Below are 24,583 nucleotides of genomic sequence, written 5' to 3' on the forward strand. Positions count from 1 at the left end.
GATGAATTAAGAGAGTTGTGTTTGTTGATGCAGGAAGCTCTGGCTGGGTGGGACGCCATGACGGGCTTCTCCCTGGAAGGTCTCCCTTCAGATGAATCCAGATCTGCCCAGGCAATGGTGAGTGTACACACAAATCTTCACACTGAGAAGACAGAAGAAGCGAATGCCCACATTTTCTAAATTCTGTGTTAACATGCAAGATGTACCACCTGTGTGGTCACTCCACGTGTTGTATACACGCTGTGCAGTGATCACGAACAAGCAATACAGGATGCGAAACAGCCATGGGGGATGTTGAATGATAGCTCTAGGCCTTTTGTATTGCAGTCAGCACATTAGGAGCTTGCAGTGTTTCAGAAACGAGTAGGAAATCCTGGTAGATTTGTTCAAGGGAACAAGAGTAGTCGTTCCCTTGAAAAAATCTACCAGGACTTCATACTCATTTCTGGAACATTGCAGGCTCTGATGATGTGTTGATAGCTACACGAAAGTCCTAGAGATATCACTCAACTCTTCATGGTTGTTATGCACCATGTATTAACATTACTAATCATTGATCACATTTTTGTCTTTAATGATCAGTAAATAAAAAAAATACAAGAACATTCTTTAAAGTTTTCCAACATTTTATATTTTAAATGTTAATGAGAGAGAGAGTTTTATCATGCATTCCCTTCTACTACATTCTCACTTGTTTACATGTGTTGTATAGTATTTCACACACGTTTTAGTTAGTTATCATGGTTGTGTACTCTCTTGGGTACATTTATGAGGATGTTAGTACTAGAAATATCATGTTTGTGTACTCTCTTGAGTACAGTTAGTTATGAAGATGGTAGTACTGAAGATTATCATCGCCATTGTGTACTCTCAAGTACAGTTAGTCATTGTGGTGTTAGTGCAGGAGATGATCTTCATTGTGAACTGTGTGTGGTGTACTCTGGGTGTATCAGCATGGTGTACTCTGGGTGTACCAGAATGGTGCATCTGGGTGCACCAGCCTGGTGTACTCTGGGTGTACCAGCATGGTGCATTCTGGGTGTACCAGCACGGTGCACTCTGGGTGTACCTGCATGGTGTACTCTGGGTGTACCAGAATGGTGCATCTGGGTGCACCAGCCTGGTGTACTCTGGGTGTACCAGCATGGTGCATTCTGGGTGTACCAGCACGGTGCACTCTGGGTGTACCTGCATGGTGTACTCTGGGTGTACCAGAATGGTGCATCTGGGTGCACCAGCCTGGTGTACTCTGGGTGTACCAGCATGGTGTACTCTGGGTGTACCAGAATGGTGCATCTGGGTGCACCAGCCTGGTGTACTCTGGGTGTACCAGCATGGTGCATTCTGGGTGTACCAGCATGGTGCATTCTGGGTGTACCAGCACGGTGCACTCTGGGTGTACCAGCACGGTGCACTCTGGGTGTACCAGCATGGTGCATTCTGGGTGTACCAGCACGGTGCACTCTGGGTGTACCAGCATGGTGCATCTGGGTGCACCAGCCTGGTGTACTCTGGGTGTACCAGCATGGTGCATTCTGGGTGTACCAGCATGGTGCACTCTGGGTGTACCAGCATGGTGCATTCTGGGTGTACCAGCACGGTGCACTCTGGGTGTACCAGCACGGTGCACTCTGGGTGTACCTGCATGGTGTATTCTGGGTGTACCAGCATGGTGCACTCTGGTTGTACCATCATGGTGCACTCTGGGTGTACCATCATGGTGCACTCTGGGTGTACCAGAATGGTGTATTCTGGGTGTACCAGTATGGTGTATTCTGGGTGTACCAGCATGGCACACTCTGGGTGTGCCAGCATGGTGCACTCTGGGTGTACCAGCATGGTGCATGCTGGGTGTACCAGCATGGTGCATCTGGGTGCACCAGCCTGGTGTACTCTAGGTGTACCAGCATGGTGCATTCTGGGTGTACCAGCACGGTGCACTCTGGGTGTACCTGCATGGTGTATTCTGGGTGTACCAGCATGGTGCACTCTGGGTGTATCAGCAAGATGTACTCTGGGTGTACCACCATGGTGCAGTCTGGGTGTACCACCATGGTGCAGTCTGGGTGTACCAGCATGGTGCACTCTGGGTGTACCACCATGGTGTACTCTGGGTGTACCACCATGGTGCAGTCTGGGTGTACCAGCATGGTGCACTCTTGGTGTACCAGCATAGTGTACTCTGGGTGTACCTGCATGGTGTACTCTGGGTGTACCTTCATGGTGTACTCTGGGTGTACCAGCATGGTGCACTCTGGGTGTACCAGCATGGTGTACTCTGGGTGTACCAGCATGGTGCACTCTGGGTGTACCAGCATGGTGCACTCTGGGTGTACCAGCGTGGTGCACTCTGGGTGTACCAGCATGGTGTATTCTGGGTGTACCAGCATGGTGCACTCTGGGTGTACCAGCATGTTGCACTCTGGGTGTACCAGCATGGTGTATTCTGGGTGCACCAGCATGGTATACTCTGGGTGCACCAGCATGTTGCACTCTGGGTGTGCCAGCATGGTGCACTCTGGGTGTTCCAGCATGCTGCACTCTGGGTATACCAGCATGGTGCACTCTAGGTGTACCTTCTTGGTGTACTCTGGGTATACCTGCATGGTATACACTGGGTGTACTAGCATGGCATACTCTGGGTGTACTAGCATGGTGTACTCTGGGTGTACCTGTATGGTGTACTCTGGGTGTACCTGCATGGTATACCAGCATGGTGTACTCTGGGTGTGCCTGCATGGTATACCAGCATGGTGTACTCTGGGTGTGCCTGCATGGTATACCAGCATGGTGTACTCTGGGTGTGCCTGCATGGTATACCAGCATGGTGTACTCTGGGTGTACCTGCATGGTGCACTCTGGGTGTACCAGCATGGTTCACTCTAGGTGTACTTTCTTGGTGTACTCTGGGTATACCTGCATGGCATACTCTGGGTGTACTAGCATGGTGTACTCTGGGTGTACCTGTATGGTGTACTCTGGGTGTACCTGTATGGTGTACTCTGGGTGTACCTGCATGGTATACCAGCATGGTGTACTCTGGGTGTGCCTGCATGGTATACCAGCATGGTGTACTCTGGGTGTGCCTGCATGGTATACCAGCATGGTGCACTCTGGGTGTACCAGCATGGTGTACTCTGGGTGTACCAGCATGGTGTATCCTGGGTGTACCAGCATGGTGCACTCTGGGTGTACCAGCATGGTGCACTCTGGGTGTATCAGCATGGTGCACTCTGGGTGTACCAGCATGGTGTACTCTGGGTGTACCAGCATGGTGTATCCTGGGTGTACCAGCATGGTGCACTCTGGGTGTATCAGCATGGTGCACTCTGGGTGTACCAGCATGGTGCACTCTGGGTGTACCAGCATGGTGCACTCTGGGTGTACCAGCATGGTGCACTATGGGTGTACCAGCATGGTGCACTCTGGGTGTACCAGCATGGTGCACTCTGGGTGTACCAGCATGGTGCACTCTGGGTGTACCAGCATGGTGCATCTGGGTGCACCAGCATGGTGCACTCTGGGTGTACCAGCATGGTGTACTCTGGGTGTACCAGCATGGTGCATTCTGGGTGTACCAGCACGGTGCACTCTGGGTGTACCTGGATGGTGTATTCTGGGTGTACCAGCATGGTGCACTCTGGGTGTATCAGCAAGATGTACTCAGGGTGTACCACCATGGTGTACTCTTGGTGTACCTGTATGGTATACTCTGGGTGTATCTGCATGGTGTATTCTGGGTGTACCAGCATGGTGCACTCTGGGTGTACCAGCATGGTGCACTCTGGGTGTACCAGCATGGTGCACTGGGTGTACCAGCGTGGTGCACTCTGGGTGTACCAGCGTGGTGCACTCTGGGTGTACCAGCGTGGTGCACTCTGGGTGTACCAGCATGGTGTATTCTGGGTGTACCAGCATGGTGTATTCTGGGTGTACCAGCATGGTGCACTCTGGGAGTACCATCATGGTGTATTCTGGGTGCACCAGCATGGTGTACACTGGGTGCACCAGCATGGTGCACTCTGGGTGTACCACCATGGTGCACTCTGGGTGTACCACCATGGTGCACTCTGGGTGTACCAGCATGTTGCACTCTGGGTGTACCACCATGGTGCACTCTGGGTGCACCACCATGGTGCACTCTGGGTGTACCACCATGGTGCACTCTGGGTGTACCAGCATGTTGCACTCTGGGTGTACCAGCATGTTGCACTCTGGGTGTACAAGCACGGTGCATTCTTGGTGTTCCATCATGGTGCACTCTAGGTGTACCTTCTTGGTGTACTCTACTCTGGGTATACCTGCATGGTGTACTCTTGGTGTACCTGCATGGTATACAATGGGTGTACTAGCGTGGCATTCTCTGGGTGTACTAGCATGGTGTACTCAGGGTGTACCTGCATGGTGTACTCTAGGTGTACCTGTATGGTGTACTCTAGGTGTACCTGCATGGTGTACTCTAGGTGTACCTGCATGGTGTACTCTGGGTGTACCAGCATGGTGTACCTGTATGGTGTACTCTGGGTGTACCTGCATGGTGTACTCTAGGTGTACCTGCATGATGTACTCTGTGTGTACCCGCATGGTGTACTCTGGGTGTACCTGCATGGTGTACTCTGGGTGTACCTGCATGGAGTGCTCTGGGTGCACCCACATGGTGCACTCTGGGTGTACCAGCATGGTGCACTCTGGGTGTACCAGCATAGTGTACTCTGGGTGCATCTGCATGGTGCACTCTGGGTGTACCAGCATGGTGCACTCTGGGTGTACCAGCATGGTGCACTCTGGGTGTACCAGCATGGTGTACTCTGGGTGTACCAGCATGGTGTATTCTGGGTGTACCAGCATGGTGCACTCTGGGTGTACCAGCATGGTGCACTCCGGGTGTACCAGCATGGTGCACGCTGGGTGTACCAGCATGGTGCACTATGGGTGTACCAGCATGATGTACTCTGGGTGTACCAGCATGGTGCACTCTGGGTGTACCAGCATGGTGCACTCTGGGTGTACCAGCATGGTGCACTCTGGGTGCACCAGCATGGTGCACTCTGGGTGCACCAGCATGGTGCACTCTGGGTGCACTCTGGGTGTACCAGCATGGTGTGTTCTGCGTGTACCAGCATGGTACACTCTGGGTGTACCAGCATGGTGTATTCTGGGTGTACCAGCATGGTGCACTCTAGGTGTACCAGCATGGTGCACTCTGGGTGTACCAGCATGATGCACTCTGGGTGTACCAGCATGGTGTATTCTGGGTGTACCAGCATGGTGCACTCTTGGTGTACCAGCATGGTGCACTCTGGGTGTACCAGCATTGTGTATTCTGGGTGTACCAGCATGGTGCACTCTGGGTGTACCAGCATGGTGCACTCTGGGTGTACCAGCATGGTGCACTCTGGGTGTACCAGCATGGTGCACTCTGGGTGTACCAGCATGGTGCACTCTGGGTGTAAAAGCATGGTGCACTCTGGGTGTACCAGCATGGTGTATTCTGGGTGTACCAGCATGGTGCACTCTGGGTGTACCAGAATGGTGCACTCTGGGTGTACCAGCATAGTGTATTCTGGGTGTACCAGCATGGTGCACTCTGGATGAACCAGCCTGGTGCACTCTGGGTGTACCAGCATGGTGCACTCTGGGTGTACCAGCATGGTGCATTCTGGGTGTACCAGCATGGTGCACTCTGGGTGTACCTTCTTGGTGTACTCTGCATAGTGTACTCTGGGTGTACCTGCATGGTGTACACTGGGTGTACCAGCATGGTGCACTCTGGGTGTACCAGCATGGTGCACTCTGGGTGTACCAGCATGGTGCACTCTGGGTGTACCAGCATGGTGCACTGGGTGTACCAGCGTGGTGCATTCTGGGTGTACCAGCGTGGTGCACTCTGGGTGTACCAGCGTGGTGCACTCTGGGTGTACCAGCATGGTGTATTCTGGGTGTACCAGCATGGTGTATTCTGGGTGTACCAGCATGGTGCACTCTGGGAGTACCATCATTTTGTATTCTGGGTGCACCAGCATGGTGTACACTGGGTGCACCACCATGGTGCACTCTGGGTGCACCACCATGGTGCACTCTGGGTGTACCACCATGGTGCACTCCGGGTGTACCAGCATGTTGCACTCTGGGTGTACCACCATGGTGCACTCTGGGTGCACCACCATGGTGCACTCTGGGTGTACCACCATGGTGCACTCTGGGTGTACCAGCATGTTGCACTCTGGGTGTACCAGCATGTTGCACTCTGGGTGTATAAGCATGGTGCATTCTGGGTGTTCCATCATGGTGCACTCTAGGTGTACCTTCTTGGTGTACTCTGGGTATACCTGCATGGTGTACTGTTGGTGTACCTGCATGGTATACAATGGGTGTACTAGCGTGGCATACTCTGGGTGTACTAGGATGGTGTACTCAGGGTGTACCTGCATGGTGTACTCTGGGTGTACCAGCATGGTGTATTCTGGGTGTACCTGTATGGTGTACTCTAGGTGTACCTGCATGGTGTACTCTGGGTGTACCAGCATGGTGTACCTGTATGGTGTACTCTGGGTGTACCTGTATGGTGTACTCTAGGTGTACCTGCATGGTGTACTCTAGGTGTACCTGCATGATGTACTCTGTGTGTACCCGCATGGTGTACTCTGGGTGTACCTGCATGGTGTACTCTGGGTGTACCTGCATGGAGTACTCTGGGTGCACCCACATGGTGCACTCTGGGTGTACCAGCATGGTGCACTCTGGGTGTACCAGCATGGTGTACTCTGGGTGCATCTGCATGGTGCACTCTGGGTGTACCAGCATGGTGCACTCTGGGTGTACCAGCATGGTGCACTCTGGGTGTACCAGCATGGTGTACTCTGGGTGTACCAGCATGGTGTATTCTGGGTGTACCAGCATGGTGCACTCTGGGTGTACCAGCATGGTGCACTCCGGGTGTACCAGCATGGTGCACACTGGTTGTACCAGCATGGTGCACTATGGGTGTACCAGCATGATGTACTCTGGGTGTACCAGCATGGTGCACTCTGGGTGTACCAGCATGGTGCACTCTGGGTGTACCAGCATGGTGCACTCTGGGTGCACCAGCATGGTGCACTCTGGGTGCACCAGCATGGTGCACTCTGGGTGCACCAGCATGGTGCACTCTGTGTGTACCAGCATGGTGTGTTCTGCGTGTACCAGCATGGTACACTCTGGGTGTACCAGCATGGTGTATTCTGGGTGTACCAGCATGGGGCACTCTGGGTGTACCAGCATGGTGCACTCTGGGTGTACCAGCATGGTGCACTCTGGGTGTACCAGCATGGTGTATTCTGGGTGTACCAGCATGGTGCACTCTGGGTGTACCAGCATGGTGCACTCTGGGTGTACCAGCATGGTGTATTCTGGGTGTACCAGCATGGTGCACTCTGGGTGTACCAGCATGGTGCACTCTGGGTGTACCAGCATGGTGCACTCTGGGTGTACCAGCATGGTGCACTCTGGGTGTACCAGCATGGTGCACTCTGGGTGTAAAAGCATGGTGCACTCTGGGTGTACCAGTATGGTGTATTCTGGGTGTACCAGCATGGTGCACTCTGGGTGTACCAGAATGGTGCACTCTGGGTGTACCAGCATGGTGTATTCTGGGTGTACCAGCATGGTGCACTCTGGATGAACCAGCCTGGTGTACTCTGGGTGTACCAGCATGGTGCACTCTGGGTGTTCCAGCATGGTGCATTCTGGGTGTACCAGCATGGTGCACTCTGGGTGTACCTTCTTGGTGTACTCTGCATAGTGTACTCTGGGTGTACCTGCATGGTGTACACTGGGTGTACCAGCATGGTGCACTCTGGGTGTACCAGCATGGTGCACTCTGGGTGTACCAGCATGGTGCACTCTGGGTGTACCAGCATGGTGCACTGGGTGTACCAGCGTGGTGCACTCTGGGTGTACCAGCGTGGTGCACTCTGGGTGTACCAGCGTGGTGCACTCTGGGTGTACCAGCATGGTGTATTCTGGGTGTACCAGCATGGTGTATTCTGGGTGTACCAGCATGGTGCACTCTGGGAGTACCATCATGGTGTATTCTGGGTGCACCAGCATGGTGTACACTGGGTGCACCAGCATGGTGCACTCTGGGTGTACCACCATGGGGCACTCTGGGTGTACCACCATGGTGCACTCTGGGTGTACCAGCATGTTGCACTCTGGGTGTACCACCATGGTGCACTCTGGGTGTACCAGCATGTTGCACTCTGGGTGTACCAGCATGTTGCACTCTGGGTGTACAAGCACGGTGCATTCTGGGTGTTCCATCATGGTGCACTCTAGGTGTACCTTCTTGGTGTACTCTTGGTATACCTGCATGGTGTACTCTTGGTGTACCTGCATGGTATACAATGGGTGTACTAGCGTGGCATACTCTGGGTGTACTAGCATGGTGTACTCAGGGTGTACCTGCATGGTGTACTCTGGGTGTACCAGCATGGTGTATTCTGGGTGTACCTGTATGGTGTACTCTAGGTGTACCTGCATGGTGTACTCTGGGTGTACCAGCATGGTGTACCTGTATGGTGTACTCTGGGTGTACCTGTATGGTGTACTCTAGGTGTACCTGCATGGTGTACTCTAGGTGTACCTGCATGATGTACTCTGTGTGTACCCGCATGGTGTACTCTGGGTGTACCTGCATGGTGTACTCTGGGTGCACCCACATGGTGCACTCTGGGTGTACCAGCATGGTGCACTCTGGGTGTACCAGCATAGTGTACTCTGGGTGCATCTGCATGGTGCACTCTGGGTGTACCAGCATGGTGCACTCTGGGTGTACCAGCATGGTGCACTCTGGGTGTACCAGCATGGTGTACTCTGGGTGTACCAGCATGGTGTATTCTGGGTGTACCAGCATGGTGCACTCTGGGTGTACCAGCATGGTGCACTCAGGGTGTACCAGCATGGTGCACACTGGGTGTACCAGCATGGTGCACTATGGGTGTACCAGCATGATGTACTCTGGGTGTACCAGCATGGTGCACTCTGGGTGTACCAGCATGGTGCACTCTGGGTGCACCAGCATGGTGCACTCTGGGTGCACCAGCATGGTGCACTCTGGGTGCACCAGCATGGTGCACTCTGTGTGTACCAGCATGGTACACTCTGGGTGTACCAGCATGGGGCACTCTGGGTGTACCAGCATGGGGCACTCTGGGTGTACCAGCATGGTGCACTCTGGGTGTACCAGCATGGTGCACTCTGGGTGTACCAGCATGGTGTATTCTGGGTGTACCAGCATGGTGCACTCTGGGTGTACCAGCATGGTGCACTCTGGGTGTACCAGCATGGTGTATTCTGGGTGTACCAGCATGGTGCACTCTGGGTGTACCAGCATGGTGCACTCTGGGTGTACCAGCATGGTGCACTCTGGGTGTACCAGCATGGTGCACTCTGGGTGTACCAGCATGGTGCACTCTGGGTGTAAAAGCATGGTGCACTCTGGGTGTACCAGCATGGTGTATTCTGGGTGTACCAGCATGGTGCACTCTGGGTGTACCAGAATGGTGCACTCTGGGTGTACCAGCATGGTGTATTCTGGGTGTACCAGCATGGTGCACTCTGGATGAACCAGCCTGGTGTACTCTGGGTGTACCAGCATGGTGCACTCTGGGTGTTCCAGCATGGTGCATTCTGGGTGTACCAGCATGGTGCACTCTGGGTGTACCAGCATGGTGCACTCTGGGTGTACCAGCATGGTGCACTCTGGGTGTACTAACATGGCATACTCTGGGTGTACTAGCATGGTGTACTCTGGGTGTATCAGCATGGTGTACTCTGAGTGTATCAGCATGGTGTACTCTGGGTGTACCTCTATGGTGTACTCTGGGTGTACCTGTATAGCATGGTATACCAGCATGGTATACTCTGGGTGTACCTGCATGGTGCACTATGGGTGTAGCAGCATGGTGTACTCTGGGTGTACCTGCATGGTGTACTCTGGGTGTATCTGCATGGTGTACTCTAGGTGTACCTGCATGATGTACTCTGGGTGTACCCGCATGGTGTACTCTGGGTGTACCTGCATGGTGTACTCTGGGTGCACCAGCATGGTGCACTCGGTGTACCAGCATGGTGCACTCTGGGTGTACCAGCATGGTGCACTCTGGGTGTACCAGCACGGTGCACTGGGTGTACCAGCATGGTCCACTCTGGGTGTACCAGCATGGTCCACTCTGGGTGTACCAGCATGGTGCACTCTGGGTGTACCAGCATGGTGCACTCTGGGTGTACCAGCATGGTGCACTCTGGGTGTACCAGCATGGTGCACTCTGGTTGTACCAGCATGGTGCACTCTGGGTGTACCAGCATGGTGCACTCTGGGTGTACCAGCATGGTGCACTCTGGGTGTACCAGCATGGTGCACTCTGGGTGTACCAGCATGGTGCACTCTGGGTGTACCAGCATGGTGCACTCTGGGTGTACCAGCATGGTGCACTCTGGGTGTACCAGCATGGTGCACTCTGGGTGTACCAGCATGGTGCACTCTGGGTGTACCAGCATGGTGCACTCTGGGTGTACCAGCATGGTGCACTCTGGGTGTACCAGCATGGTGCACTCTGGGTGTACCAGCACGGTGCACTCTGGGTGTACCAGCACGGTGCACTCTGGGTGTACCAGCATGGTGCACTCTGGGTGTACCAGCATGGTGCACTCTGGGTGTACCAGCATGGTGCACTCTGGGTGTACCAGCATGGTGCACTCTGGGTGTACCAGCATGGTGCACTCTGGGTGTACCAGCATGGTGCACTCTGGGTGTACCAGCATGGTGCACTCTGGGTGTACCAGCATGGTGCACTCTGGGTGTACCAGCATGGTGCACTCTGGGTGTACCAGCATGGTGTATTCATGGTGTACCAGCATGGTGCATTCTGGGTGTACCAGCATGGTGCATTCTGGGTGTACCAGCATGGTGCATTCTGGGTGTACCGGCATGGTGCATTCTGGGTGTACCGGCATGGTGTACTCTGGGTGTACCGGCATGTTGTACTCTGGGTGTACCGGCATGGTGTACTCTGGGTGTACCGGCATGCTGTTCTCTGGGTGTACCGGCATGCTGTTCTCTGGGTGTACCGGCATGCTGTACTCTGGGTGTACCGGCATGGTGCACTCTGGGTGTACCGGCATGGTGCACTCTGGGTGTACCGGCATGGTGCACTCTGGGTGTACCGGCATGGTGCACTCTGGGTGTACCGGCATGGTGCACTCTGGGTGTACCGGCATGGTGCACTCTGGGTGTACCTTCATGGTGTACTCTGGGTGTACCTGTGTGGTGTACTCTGGGTGTACCTTCATGGTGTACTCTGGGTGTACCTGTGTGGTGTACTCTGGGTGAACCTGCATGGTGTACTCTGGGTGTACCTAGACTGTGTACTCTGGGTGTACCTGCACTGTGTACTCTGGGTGTACCTGCATGGTGTACTCTGGGTGTACCTGCATGGTGCACTCTGGGTGTACCTGCATGGTGTACTCTGGGTGTATCTGCATTGTGTACTCTGGGTGTACCAGCATGGTGTACTCTGGGTGTGCCTGCATGGTGTATTCTAGGTGTACCTTCATGGTGTACTCTTGGTATTCGAGCATGGGATACTCTGGGTGTATGTTCATGGTGTACTCTGGGTATTCTAGTATGGTGTACTCTGGGTGTACCACCATGGTGTACTCTGGGTGTACTAGTCGTGTGCACTCTGGGTGTACCAGCATGGTGTGCTCTGGGCATACCAGCATGGTGCACTCTGGGTGTACCAGCATGGTGCACTCTGGGTGTACCAGCATGGTGCACTCTGGGTGTACCAGCATGGTGTACCCTGTTTGTTCCTTCATGGTGTACTTCGAATCTAGAGGGAATATGTACAGGTCCGCCATCACAAATCCGGCAATCAGTAATTCGGTTCCTTCAGTTATTCGGCACTAATTTTGGCTAGCATAATTTCAAGTTTCCAGGGTCGCCACACCAACCTGCTGGTACTGTTTTTTTGGCGCTACTTGCTGCATAAGTCATTCCAATTTCTTTTTCTCCATTTATTGTTTTAACCTGCTTACTTTTAGCCCTAACCATGGTTCCAATGAATGAAAGAAATGCTTCTCATTATGTAAAGCACCGACACAGTACATTATCCATTAAAGATAAGGTGGCTTTGAAACCACTGTCGGTTGTCATGAGCTCAGTCTCATGAAGCAGGAGAATATGCTTTATTATTACGCTAATATCAACACTACAGCTTATTTGCCTCTCACAATTGATCTAATATGACATAAGAAACAATATAAATAACATAAACCATGTTAAATTCTCCACAATGAATAATATTTGGCATAACACCGAGCAGTTCGACAGAGTTATGAAGAGGATATGGTAAACAATTACCATTCTCCTATCCTTGTCTTGATGGCTTATGTTAGAGAAAACGGAGTATAACACAGGGCTAACTATGATATACACTCGTATTCCACCATAAAGATGAAACAAAAAAGTTATTTTCTCTCTATAGATTATCACACATAGCAGCATATGTGTAGAGAATCTAGGATAACCCAAAAAAAGTCAACGTGGCTTATTTTCAGTACCTGACTTGGGTTAGCCATATATGATTTTTGGTAAATATTCAATTCCCAGCCAGGGTAGAAACACTAGGTGTGTTTCTTTTCACCTGTTGTCTATGTTTACCCATCAGTAAATGGGTACCTGGGTGTTAGCCGACTAGTGTGGGTGTTATCCTGGGACACTGACCTAATTTTCTTGAAATACTCAGCATAACAATTGCCTTTCTATACAGTAGTATGTCACTGATGTCAGCTAGGCCTGTATACCTTGTACATGTACGTGTAGTAAATAAAGTGGGTCATAATAAGCGTGTATGCACCTGGAGAAGAGAGGAATGCAGAGGAGAGAGAGAGATTTTGGGAGATGTTAAGTGAATGTATAGGAGCCTTTGAACCAAGTGAGAGAGTAATTGTGGTAGGGGACTTGAATGCTAAAGTAGGAGAAACTTTTAGAGAGGGTGTGGTAGGTAAGTTTGGGGTGCCAGGTGTAAATGATAATGGGAGCCCTTTGATTGAACTTTGTATAGAAAGGGGTTTAGTTATAGGTAATACATATTTTAAGAAAAAGAGGATAAATAAGTATACACGATATGATGTAGGGCGAAATGACAGTAGTTTGTTGGATTATGTATTGGTAGATAAAAGACTGTTGAGTAGACTTCAGGATGTACATGTTTATAGAGGGGCCACAGATATATCAGATCACTTTCTAGTTGTAGCTACACTGAGAGTAAAAGGTAGATGGGATACAAGGAGAATAGAAGCATCAGGGAAGAGAGAGGTGAAGGTTTATAAACTAAAAGAGGAGGCAGTTAGGGTAAGATATAAACAGCTATTGGAGGATAGATGGGCTAATGAGAGCATAGGCAATGGGGTCGAAGAGGTATGGGGTAGGTTTAAAAATGTAGTGTTAGAGTGTTCAGCAGAAGTTTGTGGTTACAGGAAAGTGGGTGCAGGAGGGAAGAGGAGCGATTGGTGGAATGATGATGTAAAGAGAGTAGTAAGGGAGAAAAAGTTAGCATATGAGAAGTTTTTACAAAGTAGAAGTGATGCAAGGAGGGAAGAGTATATGGAGAAAAAGAGAGAAGTTAAGAGAGTGGTGAAGCAATGTAAAAAGAGAGCAAATGAGAGAGTGGGTGAGATGTTATCAACAAATTTTGTTGAAAATAAGAAAAAGTTTTGGAGTGAGATTAACAAGTTAAGAAAGCCTAGAGAACAAATGGATTTGTCAGTTAAAAATAGGAGAGGAGAGTTATTAAATGGAGAGTTAGAGGTATTGGGAAGATGGAAGGAATATTTTGAGGAATTGTTAAATGTTGATGAAGATAGGGAAGCTGTGATTTCGTGTATAGGGCAAGGAGGAATAACATCTTGTAGGAGTGAGGAAGAGCCAGTTGTGAGTGTGGGGGAAGTTCGTGAGGCAGTAGGCAAAATGAAAGGGGGTAAGGCAGCCGGGATTGATGGGATAAAGATAGAAATGTTAAAAGCAGGTGGGGATATAGTTTTGGAGTGGTTGGTGCAATTATTTAATAAATGTATGGAAGAGGGTAAGGTACCTAGTAATTGGCAGAGAGCATGCATAGTTCCTTTGTATAAAGGCAAAGGGGATAAAAGAGAGTGCAAAAATTATAGGGGGATAAGTCTGTTGAGTGTACCTGGTAAAGTGTATGGTAGAGTTATAATTGAAAGAATTAAGAGTAAGACGGAGAATAGGATAGCAGATGAACAAGGAGGCTTTAGGAAAGGTAGGGGGTGTGTGGACCAGGTGTTTACAGTGAAACATATAAGTGAACAGTATTTAGATAAGGCTAAAGAGGTCTTTGTGGCATTTATGGATTTGGAAAAGGCATATGACAGGGTGGATAGGGGGGCAATGTGGCAGATGTTGCAAGTGTATGGTGTAGGAGGTAGGTTACTGAAAGCAGTGAAGAGTTTTTACGAGGATAGTGAGGCTCAAGTTAGAGTATGTAGGAAAGAAGGAAATTTTTTCCCAGTAAAAGTAGGCCTTAGACAAGGATGTGTGATGTCACCGTGGTTGTTTAATATATTTATAGATGGGGTTGTAAGAGAAGTAAATGCGAGGGTCTTGGCAAGAGGCGTGGAGTTAAAAGATAAAGAATCACACACAAAGTGGGAGTTGTCACAGCTGCTCTTTGCTGATGACACTGTGCTCTTGGGAGATTCTGAAGAGAAGTTGCAGAGATTGGTGGATGAATTTGGTAGGGTGTGCAAAAGAAGAAAATTAAAGGTGAATACAGGAAAGAGTAAGGTTATGAGGATAACAAAAAGATTAGGTGATGAAAGATTGAATATCAGATTGGAGGGAGAGAGTATGGAGGAGGTGAATGTATTCAGATATTTGGGAGTGGACGTGTCAGCGGATGGGTCTATGAAAGATGAGGTGAATCATAGAATTGATGAGGGAAAAAGAGTGAGTGGTGCACTTAGGAGTCTGTGGAGACAAAGAACTTTGTCCTTGGAGGCAAAGAGGGGAATGTATGAGAGTATAGTTTTACCAACGCTCTTATATGGGTGTGAAGCGTGGGTGATGAATGTTGCAGCGAGGAGAAGGCTGGAGGCAGTGGAGATGTCATGTCTGAGGGCAATGTGTGGTGTGAATATAATGCAGAGAATTCGTAGTTTGGAAGTTAGGAGGAGGTGCGGGATTACCAAAACTGTTGTCCAGAGGGCTGAGGAAGGGTTGTTGAGGTGGTTCGGACATGTAGAGAGAATGGAGCGAAACAGAATGACTTCAAGAGTGTATCAGTCTGTAGTGGAAGGAAGGCGGGGTAGGGGTCGGCCTAGGAAGGGTTGGAGGGAGGGGGTAAAGGAGGTTTTGTGTGCGAGGGGCTTGGACTTCCAGCAGGCATGCGTGAGCGTGTTTGATAGGAGTGAATGGAGACAAATGGTTTTTAATACTTGACGTGCTGTTGGAGTGTGAGCAAGGTAACATTTATGAAGGGATTCAGGGAAACCGGCGGGCCGGACTTGAGTCCTGGAGATGGGAAGTACAGTGCCTGCACTCTGAAGGAGGGGTGTTAATGTTGCAGTTTAAAAACTGTAGTGTAAAGCACCCTTCTGGCAAGACAGTGATGGAGTGAATGATGGTGAAAGTTTTTCTTTTTCGGGCCACCCTGCCTTGGTGGGAATCGGCCGGTGTGATAATAAAAAAATAAAATATTTTTATTATTATTATTATTATATTATTATTATTATTATTTTCTCAGTTGTTTGTTGGGTTATCTTATTCAAACTTGGGCAATGTATGATGGAAAGATACTTCTTAACGTACACCAAAAATGAAAGAAATCAGACCATAAATAGCGGAGTTCACTTCTCAGCCATTAGCGGCCGCTTAGCGGTATATTTTTGTATGGTTGTTATGGTTATATTCTCATTTTTTCAGTCTCATTTGATAGAATGAAAGATATATTACAGAAACAGATATGATTTTGATTGCTTTCATGATGAAAAGTACCTTGAAATTGCGCTCACAGTAGCGAGAATGTTCTATTCTTTAGCGAAGCTCAAGAGTAAACAAATGACGTCACCGTCCAATACCTGTCCGCCTGCCAGTCCAAATTCCAATACGGAGTCAAGAATGGATTGACATTATTTATACAATTATTACAATAATGCAGCAGTCTGCATAACAGTAAATCTTCAATTTTTTTGTGAATAAAAATTCCAAATGGTAAGCAAGAGTGACTAATGAAAAGAGAAAATGTTATTTTAGTGCCAGGAATGTCTGCATTGTTTATTCTGGGTCCTATTTTGAAATTGGCATCTGTTGAAATTTGTGTGAAATCGGCCAAATTGCCAATTTCTGACCACTTTATTGGGTAGTTGAAATAAGTGAATGGGCGGTTTCTTGTACTCAGTTGACAGACTAGAAGTAAATAAGTTTATCCAGGTATACGCAAATACAGTTACAAAGATTATCATACATAGCAGTGTATGTATAGAGAACCTAGGATAACCCAAAAAAGTCAAAGTGACTTATTTCCAGTACCTGTTTTGGGTTTGCCATATATGATTTTTGGTAAATATTTTTTTTTTCTCGGTTGTTTGTTGGGCTATCTCATTGAAACTTGGGCAATGTATGATGGAAAGATGCTTCTTAACGTGCAACAAAAATAAAAAAGACGGACGATAAATAAGGGATTTCACTTCTCAGCCATTAGCCCCCTCTTTGCAGTATATTTTTGTATGGTTTTTATGGCTGTATTCTCATTTTTTGTACTCATTTGATAGAATGGAAGATATATTACAGAAATAGACATTTATTTTGATTGCTTTCATGATGAAAAGTACCTTGAAACTGAGCTCAAAGTAGCGGAAATGTTCGATTTTTGCCGATGTTCAATGAACTGTGTAAGTCAAGTTGGTTAATTTTATTAAGTGTATTCTAACCTAACCACTCTGTAATTCGGGAAACTCAGTAATCCGGCACACTACATGTCCCAATGATACCGGATTTGTGATGGAGGACCTGTACTCTTTAACTCAATATTTAGTTTTCTAATCTAGTGTTTGTTTAGTTAAAGTTTCTAACATAGTGATGTTTCCCCACTGTGATGTGCTACATCCTGTGATGTACTATCTAGTGTCTTGTCTACATCCTGTGATGTGCTACCCAATATCTTGTCTACATCCTGTGATGTGGCACACCAGTACATACTATGTTGTTTGTACGCCCTGTGATATACAACACTGGTCACTGTTTACACTCTGATGTGCTACTGTTGATGGTTGTTTCCACACATTGTGATGTTACTGTTCACTGTTTCCACACTGTAATGTGTTACTGTTGACTGTTGTTTCCACACACTGTGATGTGCTATACCTGTAACTATATTGTTCACACTGTGATGTACTATACCAGTGACAACTTTGAAATTGACACATCATGACATTTAGACATGAACAGTTGATTTTATGTAGTGGTCACTTGTTGAGAAACAATGTTGGTAGGTCATGGTGTTCTGGTAGTGTTGAGAAACAATGCAGGTAGGTCATGGTGCTCTGGTAGTGTTGAGAAACAATGCAGGTAGATCATGGTGCTCTGGTGTTGAGAGAAAATGCTGGTAGGTCATCATGAGAAAAATGACAGGTAGGTCACTGTTACAATGTTAAAATATCTATTATCCTAGACATCTAGCAGATAATACTAGACATTCAACCTTATCTGTTTCTGGCTTGTAAGAGATTTGCCAGATCATGTCCTTGTCTTGTGGCAGCAAGACCACTTACATCAGAAGAATGCTTATATTATGTAGCACATTAATATGTGAATGGGAGAGCACGTACTAGTTATAAGGCTTTAAGAACTTTAATGAACCAAAAATGATGTCTAGGGTTAACAATATTTACATTCAAAATTAATGTTTTTGAAATTGTTAGTTTCCTACACATCACTATGTGCATAACATTTGTAGTTGTTAATTGTGTGCATTAAATATGTCTCTACATTAACTTAAACTGTGCTCTTAAACTCACTACTTTAAATCCTCTACAATATTGTACTTGCAGTAGTATGTCATGCAAACCAACACTTTAATGTACTACATCATACTTCGAAGGTACTACAGTAAATATTGTGTGTGGGTGTGGATCTGGGTGGGTATGTGGGTGGAGTGCAGCAGTTAGCATGGAAAGTGACTGTCAGAAACCAGCAGGTCCTTAAACTAACTTACAACAGAAAGGCAGTAAACACAGTTTGCTTGAATATTGCAGTGAGCAGTTCATTAAATGGCAGTATGTACAAAGCAGATGTAAACAGCACAGCATCAGGCAAGGAAGTGATACAAAAACAACCTTATTGGGAACAATCAACATGGCTTTCATGAAAGACAAAAATACCCAGATTACTGAAATTGAGATCACCAACTTCTAAACCCCCGACTACAATGGTGAATAGACGCCAGTTAGTACAAGGTAGATTGAGAGTTACTCATGACCTGAATTGTGTGAAGTGTCTCATGACACAACCACAAAATGACAAAAATGTCAGTAAGGCTCTGGGAACATGGTTCCACAGGGGACAAGAAGTATGACACAGACAATAACAAGATTATACTCTACCACAGAGCTGAGTAACAAAAAAAGGCACAATACCGTGACTGGAACGATACACAAATAACCCGCACATAGAAGAGAGGAGCTTACGATGACGTTTCGGTCCCTCTTGATGATGTCCTTGATTTCCTTAGAAGGCCCTTGAAGGGTTTCTACATCTCCCTATACCTATTGAAGTCTTTCTTGGGCTTATCCGCCTCTGTGTGGACTAATTCCTTTTCCTTCCAAGGGAAATATTATTCTCAAACCTTCGGTGTCGCTATGGGCTCTCCTCTTTCTCCTGTCCTTGCTAATCTTTACATGGAATACTTCAAGACTGTTCTTCATACCCTCGATGTGCAACCTTCACTCTGGCTCCGCTATGTGGATGACATCTTTGCTCTGTGGCCTCATGACTCCAATCTCTTCCAACCTTTTCTTGAAGCTCTTAATAATCTTGCCCCTTCCATTAAGTTTAAAGCTGAATGGGAATCTAATTCCTTGCTTCCTTTCCTTGATGTCCATGTCCACCGCTCAGATACAGGTTTTTCCTTTTCCATTTACCAAAAACCTATGCACAGTGGCATGTACATTCACTACTTTTCCTATCATGCTTCCCCTGTCAAGAAAAGTGTTCTTATCTCCCTCTTTCTCTGTGCCCTCTGCATCTGTGATCCTCAGTTCCTTCCAGCAGAAATTTCCACTCTTCATAATTTGTTTTCCCGTCTTGGCTACCCTTCCCATTTCATAGACTCTGCCCTCTCACGTGCTAAACGTAATTTCTTCTCTCCCAAGCTCTCTACTCCTGGGAACTCTTATGTCCTCTGCCTTCCCTACATTTCCGGTCTTTCTAATCTCAACAATTATCTCCGTCCCTTAGACGTCAAGCTTACTTTCCGCCAGACTAACACTCTTCGCACTAATCTCGTTCATACCTCTCCTCCCTCTACAGATGTTCCTGGTGTCTACTCTATTTCTTGCTCCTCCTGTCCTCTTCAATACTTTGGAGAAACTGGCCGATCTCTTTCTGACAGACTTTGGGAGCACAAAAATAGTGTTAGGCTTGCCGACACTAACAATGCTCTTTTCTGTCATGTCAGAGATCACAGTCATCCTATAGACTGGTCTTCTGCTAAAACTGTCTTCCCTACTTCCAACTTTAACAGTTGCTGTCTTGTTGAATCCTCTCTAATACACAACTTTCCTTGTATGAATCTTAGTCCTGGCTTCGTCTCTGTGGATGCCTTCCTGTCCCACTACATTGTAAAATGCTCCAAACTTCAGAACACCCGTGACTTAACCTGATTCCTCATTTTTTCTTTTTCTCCCTCTTCCACTTTCCTTTTTTTCTTTTTTTGTCTTTCTTCTGTCGCATGTTTCTGTTCCTTCATTATTTATTTCATCACTTCTTCCCCCCACCTCTGTGCACTTGCTCTCCCTCTGGGGGCACCTAGCTCCCTTGCAGTGCTCCCCTTTCTTTATATTTGACTGGCCCCTCCTTAGTTCCCCACTACCACTACTACTACCACTACCACTACTACTACCACTACTACCACTACCACCACTACCACTACCACCACTACTACCACCACCACTACTACTACCACCACTACTACTACCACCACTACTACTACCACCACTACTACTACCACCACCACCACTACCACTAGTACTACCACTAGTACTACCACTAGTACTACCACTAGTACTACCACTAGTACTACTACTAGTACTACTACTACTAGTACTACTACTACTAGTACTACTACTACTACCACCACCACCACCACCACCACCACCACCACCTCTTCCTGCCTATATATAGCCGTCCTGCTCCACTTCTGGTTAGTGTGACTTTGTAAATGGTCCAAGTCGGACTGAAACGTCGTCGTAAGCTCCTCTCTTCTACGTGCGGGTTATTTGTGCACAGAGCTGAGTCTACATGATAAGAACATATATGCTGGCTCTCATTCCTTCACTCTTCTGTGTATGACTAATTAATGGCCCAATTCAGACCAAAATGTCATCACAAATTTCTGTTTCCTAAGTGATGGTTATTTGTGTAGAGAACAGTGTCCTTGGAGACAGAGGGAAGAGGAGTGGTCTTTCCACAATGATTTCCAGCCAGAGAGAGAGAGAGAGAGAGACAGACAGACAGACAGACAGACAGACAGACAGACAGACAGACAGACAGAGACAGACAGACAGACAGACAGACAGAGAAAGAGAAAACAAAACAACAATTAGAAGCATGAGGTGAGGTACTCTCCCAGCTTGCCACATGTCCCAGAATGCACCACAGTTTGCAAACAAGCAAACAAGTGTGCAGCAACATGTTACTGCCAATCAAAACTTTTGAATCTGCCACCAGAGAATGTGTAGTGTGTGGTACATTCTCCCGGTCAATGTAGCTAAATATACAAGACAGATAATACTATAAAGCGACTATTGGCAGAAAGGTGGGCTAGTGCAAAGATATGTAGTGGGGGGTTGAAGAGGGTTGGATGAGTTTTAAAAATGCAGTATTAGAATGTGGGGCAGAAGTTTGTGGTTATAGGAGGGTGGGGGCAGGAGGAAAGAGGAGTGATTGGTGGAATGATGAAGTAAAGGATGTGATAAAAGAGAAAAAGGTAGCTTATGAGAGGTTTTTACAAAGCAGAAGTGTTATAAGAAGAGCAGAGTATATGGAGAGTAAAAGAAAGGTGAAGAGAGTGGTGAGAGAGTGCAAAAGGAGAGCAGATGATAGTGGGAGAGGCACTGTCAAGAAATTTTAATGAAAATAAGAAAAAATTTTGGAGTGAGTTAAACAAGTTAAGAAAGCCTAGGGAAAGTATGGATTTGTCAGTTAAAAGCAGAGTAGGGGAGTTAGTAGATGGGGAGAGGGAGGTATTAGGTAGATGGTGAGAATATTTTGAGGAACTTTTAAATGTTAAGGAAGAAAGAGAGGCGGTAATTTTATGTACTGGTCAGGGAGGTATAACATCTTTTAGGAGTGAAGAAGAGCAGAATGTAAGTGTGGGGGAGGTATGTGAGGCATTACGTAGAATGAAAGGGGGTAAAGCAGCTGGAACTGATGGGATCATGACAGAAATGTTAAAAGCAGGGGGGGGGGGGATATAGTGTTGGAGTGGTTGGTATTTTTGTTTAATAAATGGATGAAAGAGGGGAAGGTACCTAGGGATTGGTGGAGAGCATGTATAGTCCCTTTATATAAAGGGAAAGGGGACAAAAGAGATTGTAAAAATTATAGAGGAATAAATTTACTGAGTATACCAGGAAAAGTGCACAGTAGGGTTATAATTGAAAGAATTAGAGGTAAGACAGAATGTAGGATTGCGGATGAGCAAGGAGGTTTCAGAGTGGGTAGGGGATGTGTAGATCAAGTGTTTACATTGAAGCATATATGTGAACAGTATTTAGATAAAGGTAGGGAAGTTTTTATTGCATTTATGGATTTAGAAAAGGCATATGATAGTGGATAGAGGAGCAATGTGGCAGATGTTGCAAGTATATGGAATAGGTGGTAAGTTATTAAATGCTGTAAAGAGTTTTTATGAGGATATGGATTTATGAAGGATGAGGTTAATCATAGAATTGATGAAGAAAAAAAGGTGAGTGGTGCGTTGAGGTATATGTAGAGTCAAAAAACGTTATCTATGGAGGCAAAGAAGGGAATGTATGAAAGTATAGTAGTACCAACACTCTTATATGGGTGTGAAGCTTGGGTGGTAAATGCAGCAGCGAGGAGATGGTTGGAGGCAGTGGAGATGTCCTGTTTAAGGGCAATGTGTGGTGTAAATATTATGCAGAAAATTCGGAGTGTGGAAATTATGAAAAGGTGTGGAGTTAATAAAAGTATTAGTCAGAGGGCAGAAGAGGGGTTGTTGAGGTGGTTTGGTCATTTAGAGAGAATGGATCAAAGTAGAATGACATGGAAAGCATATAAATCTATAGGGGAAGGAAGGCGGGGTAGGGGTCGTCCTCGAAAGGGTTGGAGAGAGGGGGTAAAGGAGGTTTTGTGGGCGAGGGGCTTGGACTTACAGCAAGCGTGCGCAAGCGTGGTAGATAGGAGTGAATGGAGACAAATGGTACTTGGGACCTGACGATCTGTTGGAGTGTGAGCAGGGTAATATTTAGTGAAGGGATTCAGGGAAACCGGCTATTTTCATATAGTCGGACTTGAGTCCTGGAAATGGGAAGTACAATGCCTACACTTTAAAGGAGGGGTTTGGGATATTGGCAGTTTGGAGGGATATGTTGTGTATCTTTACATGTATATGCTTCTAAACTGTTGTATTCTGAGCACCTCTGCAAAAACAGTGATAATGTGTGAGTGTGGTGAAAGTGTTGAATGATGATGAAAGTATTTTCTTTTTGGGGATTTTCTTTCTTTTTTGGGTCACCCTGCCTTGGTGGGAGATGGCCGACTTTTTGAAAAAAAAAAAAAATGATAGTTTCATTTTAGCTACTTATGAAAATAACATTAGTGATGTAACAGTAGATTAAAAATGCAGTGTGTACATAATATATATGAAATTGTCCATATTTTCTGGAAATACAGCAGCTCACCTGCACCACAAACTGTCACACCTGGTGGTACAATCTATGTTCTTAACTCTTGAGTTTGTTAAACATGTATAGTATATGACTGCAAGACAGAAGGGTCACATGTGCACTATAGAACACACTTAAATGAGTGTTTCTCTCTCACTGGGGAAGTTGTACTGCTCAATAATGTGTTAAATCAGTGACTGTGCACTGTGTGGCATGTTAGGTGATGCATTTCCTGATAAGAATGTGCCAAGTTTCCTGTGGGCCCAGACAGTAGTGAAGGCTGCATAATAGGGCAGAGCATTTTGCACCTTATTTTTTCTAATTCCGCTTTGTAATAGTGTGTAAAAGTGGCACACCCACATCGAAAATGTTTGTGTAAAATCTTGGCAATATATGATATCTTCTGCTGCCACCGTTATGTCGAAATCACAAAAAAAAAGTCATTGTATTTATTTTTTTTTTAATTTAAGCTAAATAGCATCACATAAAATTAGTTGTAATAGCAAGAAAATGCTATTACATTTTAATAACCTTAGCATTCTAGTGATGTTTTTTAAACCTAGTTTAAATCCTAGAGACACTACAATATCTTTAGCTGCTGCCAGTACTTCAAAATAATAATGAAAAAATCGTCTGACTAATTTGAATGTGTGCAGCTCTTCACTTATTTGTCAGTTGTAAAAGCAATATATTGACACACTAACCCTGAACTCCCCACAAGGTGGCAGGCTGCTTGTCTAGTTCAAGCCTCCCCAACCCAATCACATTAACATTATCACACAAATGCCTACATACAGTAGTCACTTTTAGTTTCTAGCTTTAACATTATTTTCCCTAGATTTTATTCTTGCTTTGATGAATCCATCTCTTGTTTCTTGCCTGGAGACTGAAGCCGAAGTGTCTGCTACCATCTTAACCCTTTGAGGGGTCCAGGCCCCTGATCAGGGGTCTGGAGCCCCCCCATATATATATATATATATATATATGTATATATGTATATATATATATATATATATATATATACATACATACATACATACATACATATACATATATACAGGAGGGCCCCACTTATACGGCGGGTTAGGTTCCAGGCTACCGCCGTAAAGTGGAACACCCTTTTTTTCCACTTACAAATGCATACAAACACTAGATAACAAGTTTACACTAACATATATTATGTTAGCAATAGAACCAGGCATCAAAAAAAACAATAAAAAAGTACAATACACACATAGTGCACTCATTACTTACCTTAAAATATTTATAGTCTTAATCTAGGGTGAGACAAGTAGTATTTATTGTAAGAAATCAAGTGTGGTATGTATGGTAGTCAGCCAGGCTACCATACCAGGCCACCCCACCCACACATACTATTCTATGATATTTAAAC

At 46.6% G+C, this 24,583-nt stretch overlaps 1 protein-coding gene across 3 annotated transcripts in view; it reads left to right on the top strand.

Moving 5' to 3' along the window:
• Positions 1 to 32: 32 nt before the first annotated feature.
• Positions 33 to 24,583, top strand: part of LOC128686494 (zinc finger protein 516) — a 127,671-nt gene continuing 103,120 nt past the window's right edge. For 2 of the 3 annotated variants that reach the window (XR_011392111.1, XR_011392112.1), the window contains exon 1: positions 33 to 117. Coding sequence is in view for 1 of the 3 variants with exons in the window: in XM_070085972.1 (XP_069942073.1) it covers positions 58 to 117 (60 nt within the window). In the remaining 2 variants the exon portion in view is untranslated. The remainder of the gene's footprint in view (positions 118 to 24,583) is intronic. The other variant, XM_070085972.1, reaches the window with a different exon arrangement.

This window comes from Cherax quadricarinatus, chromosome 17 (assembly GCF_038502225.1).
Source record: "Cherax quadricarinatus isolate ZL_2023a chromosome 17, ASM3850222v1, whole genome shotgun sequence".
NCBI classification, from domain to species: domain Eukaryota; kingdom Metazoa; phylum Arthropoda; class Malacostraca; order Decapoda; family Parastacidae; genus Cherax; species Cherax quadricarinatus.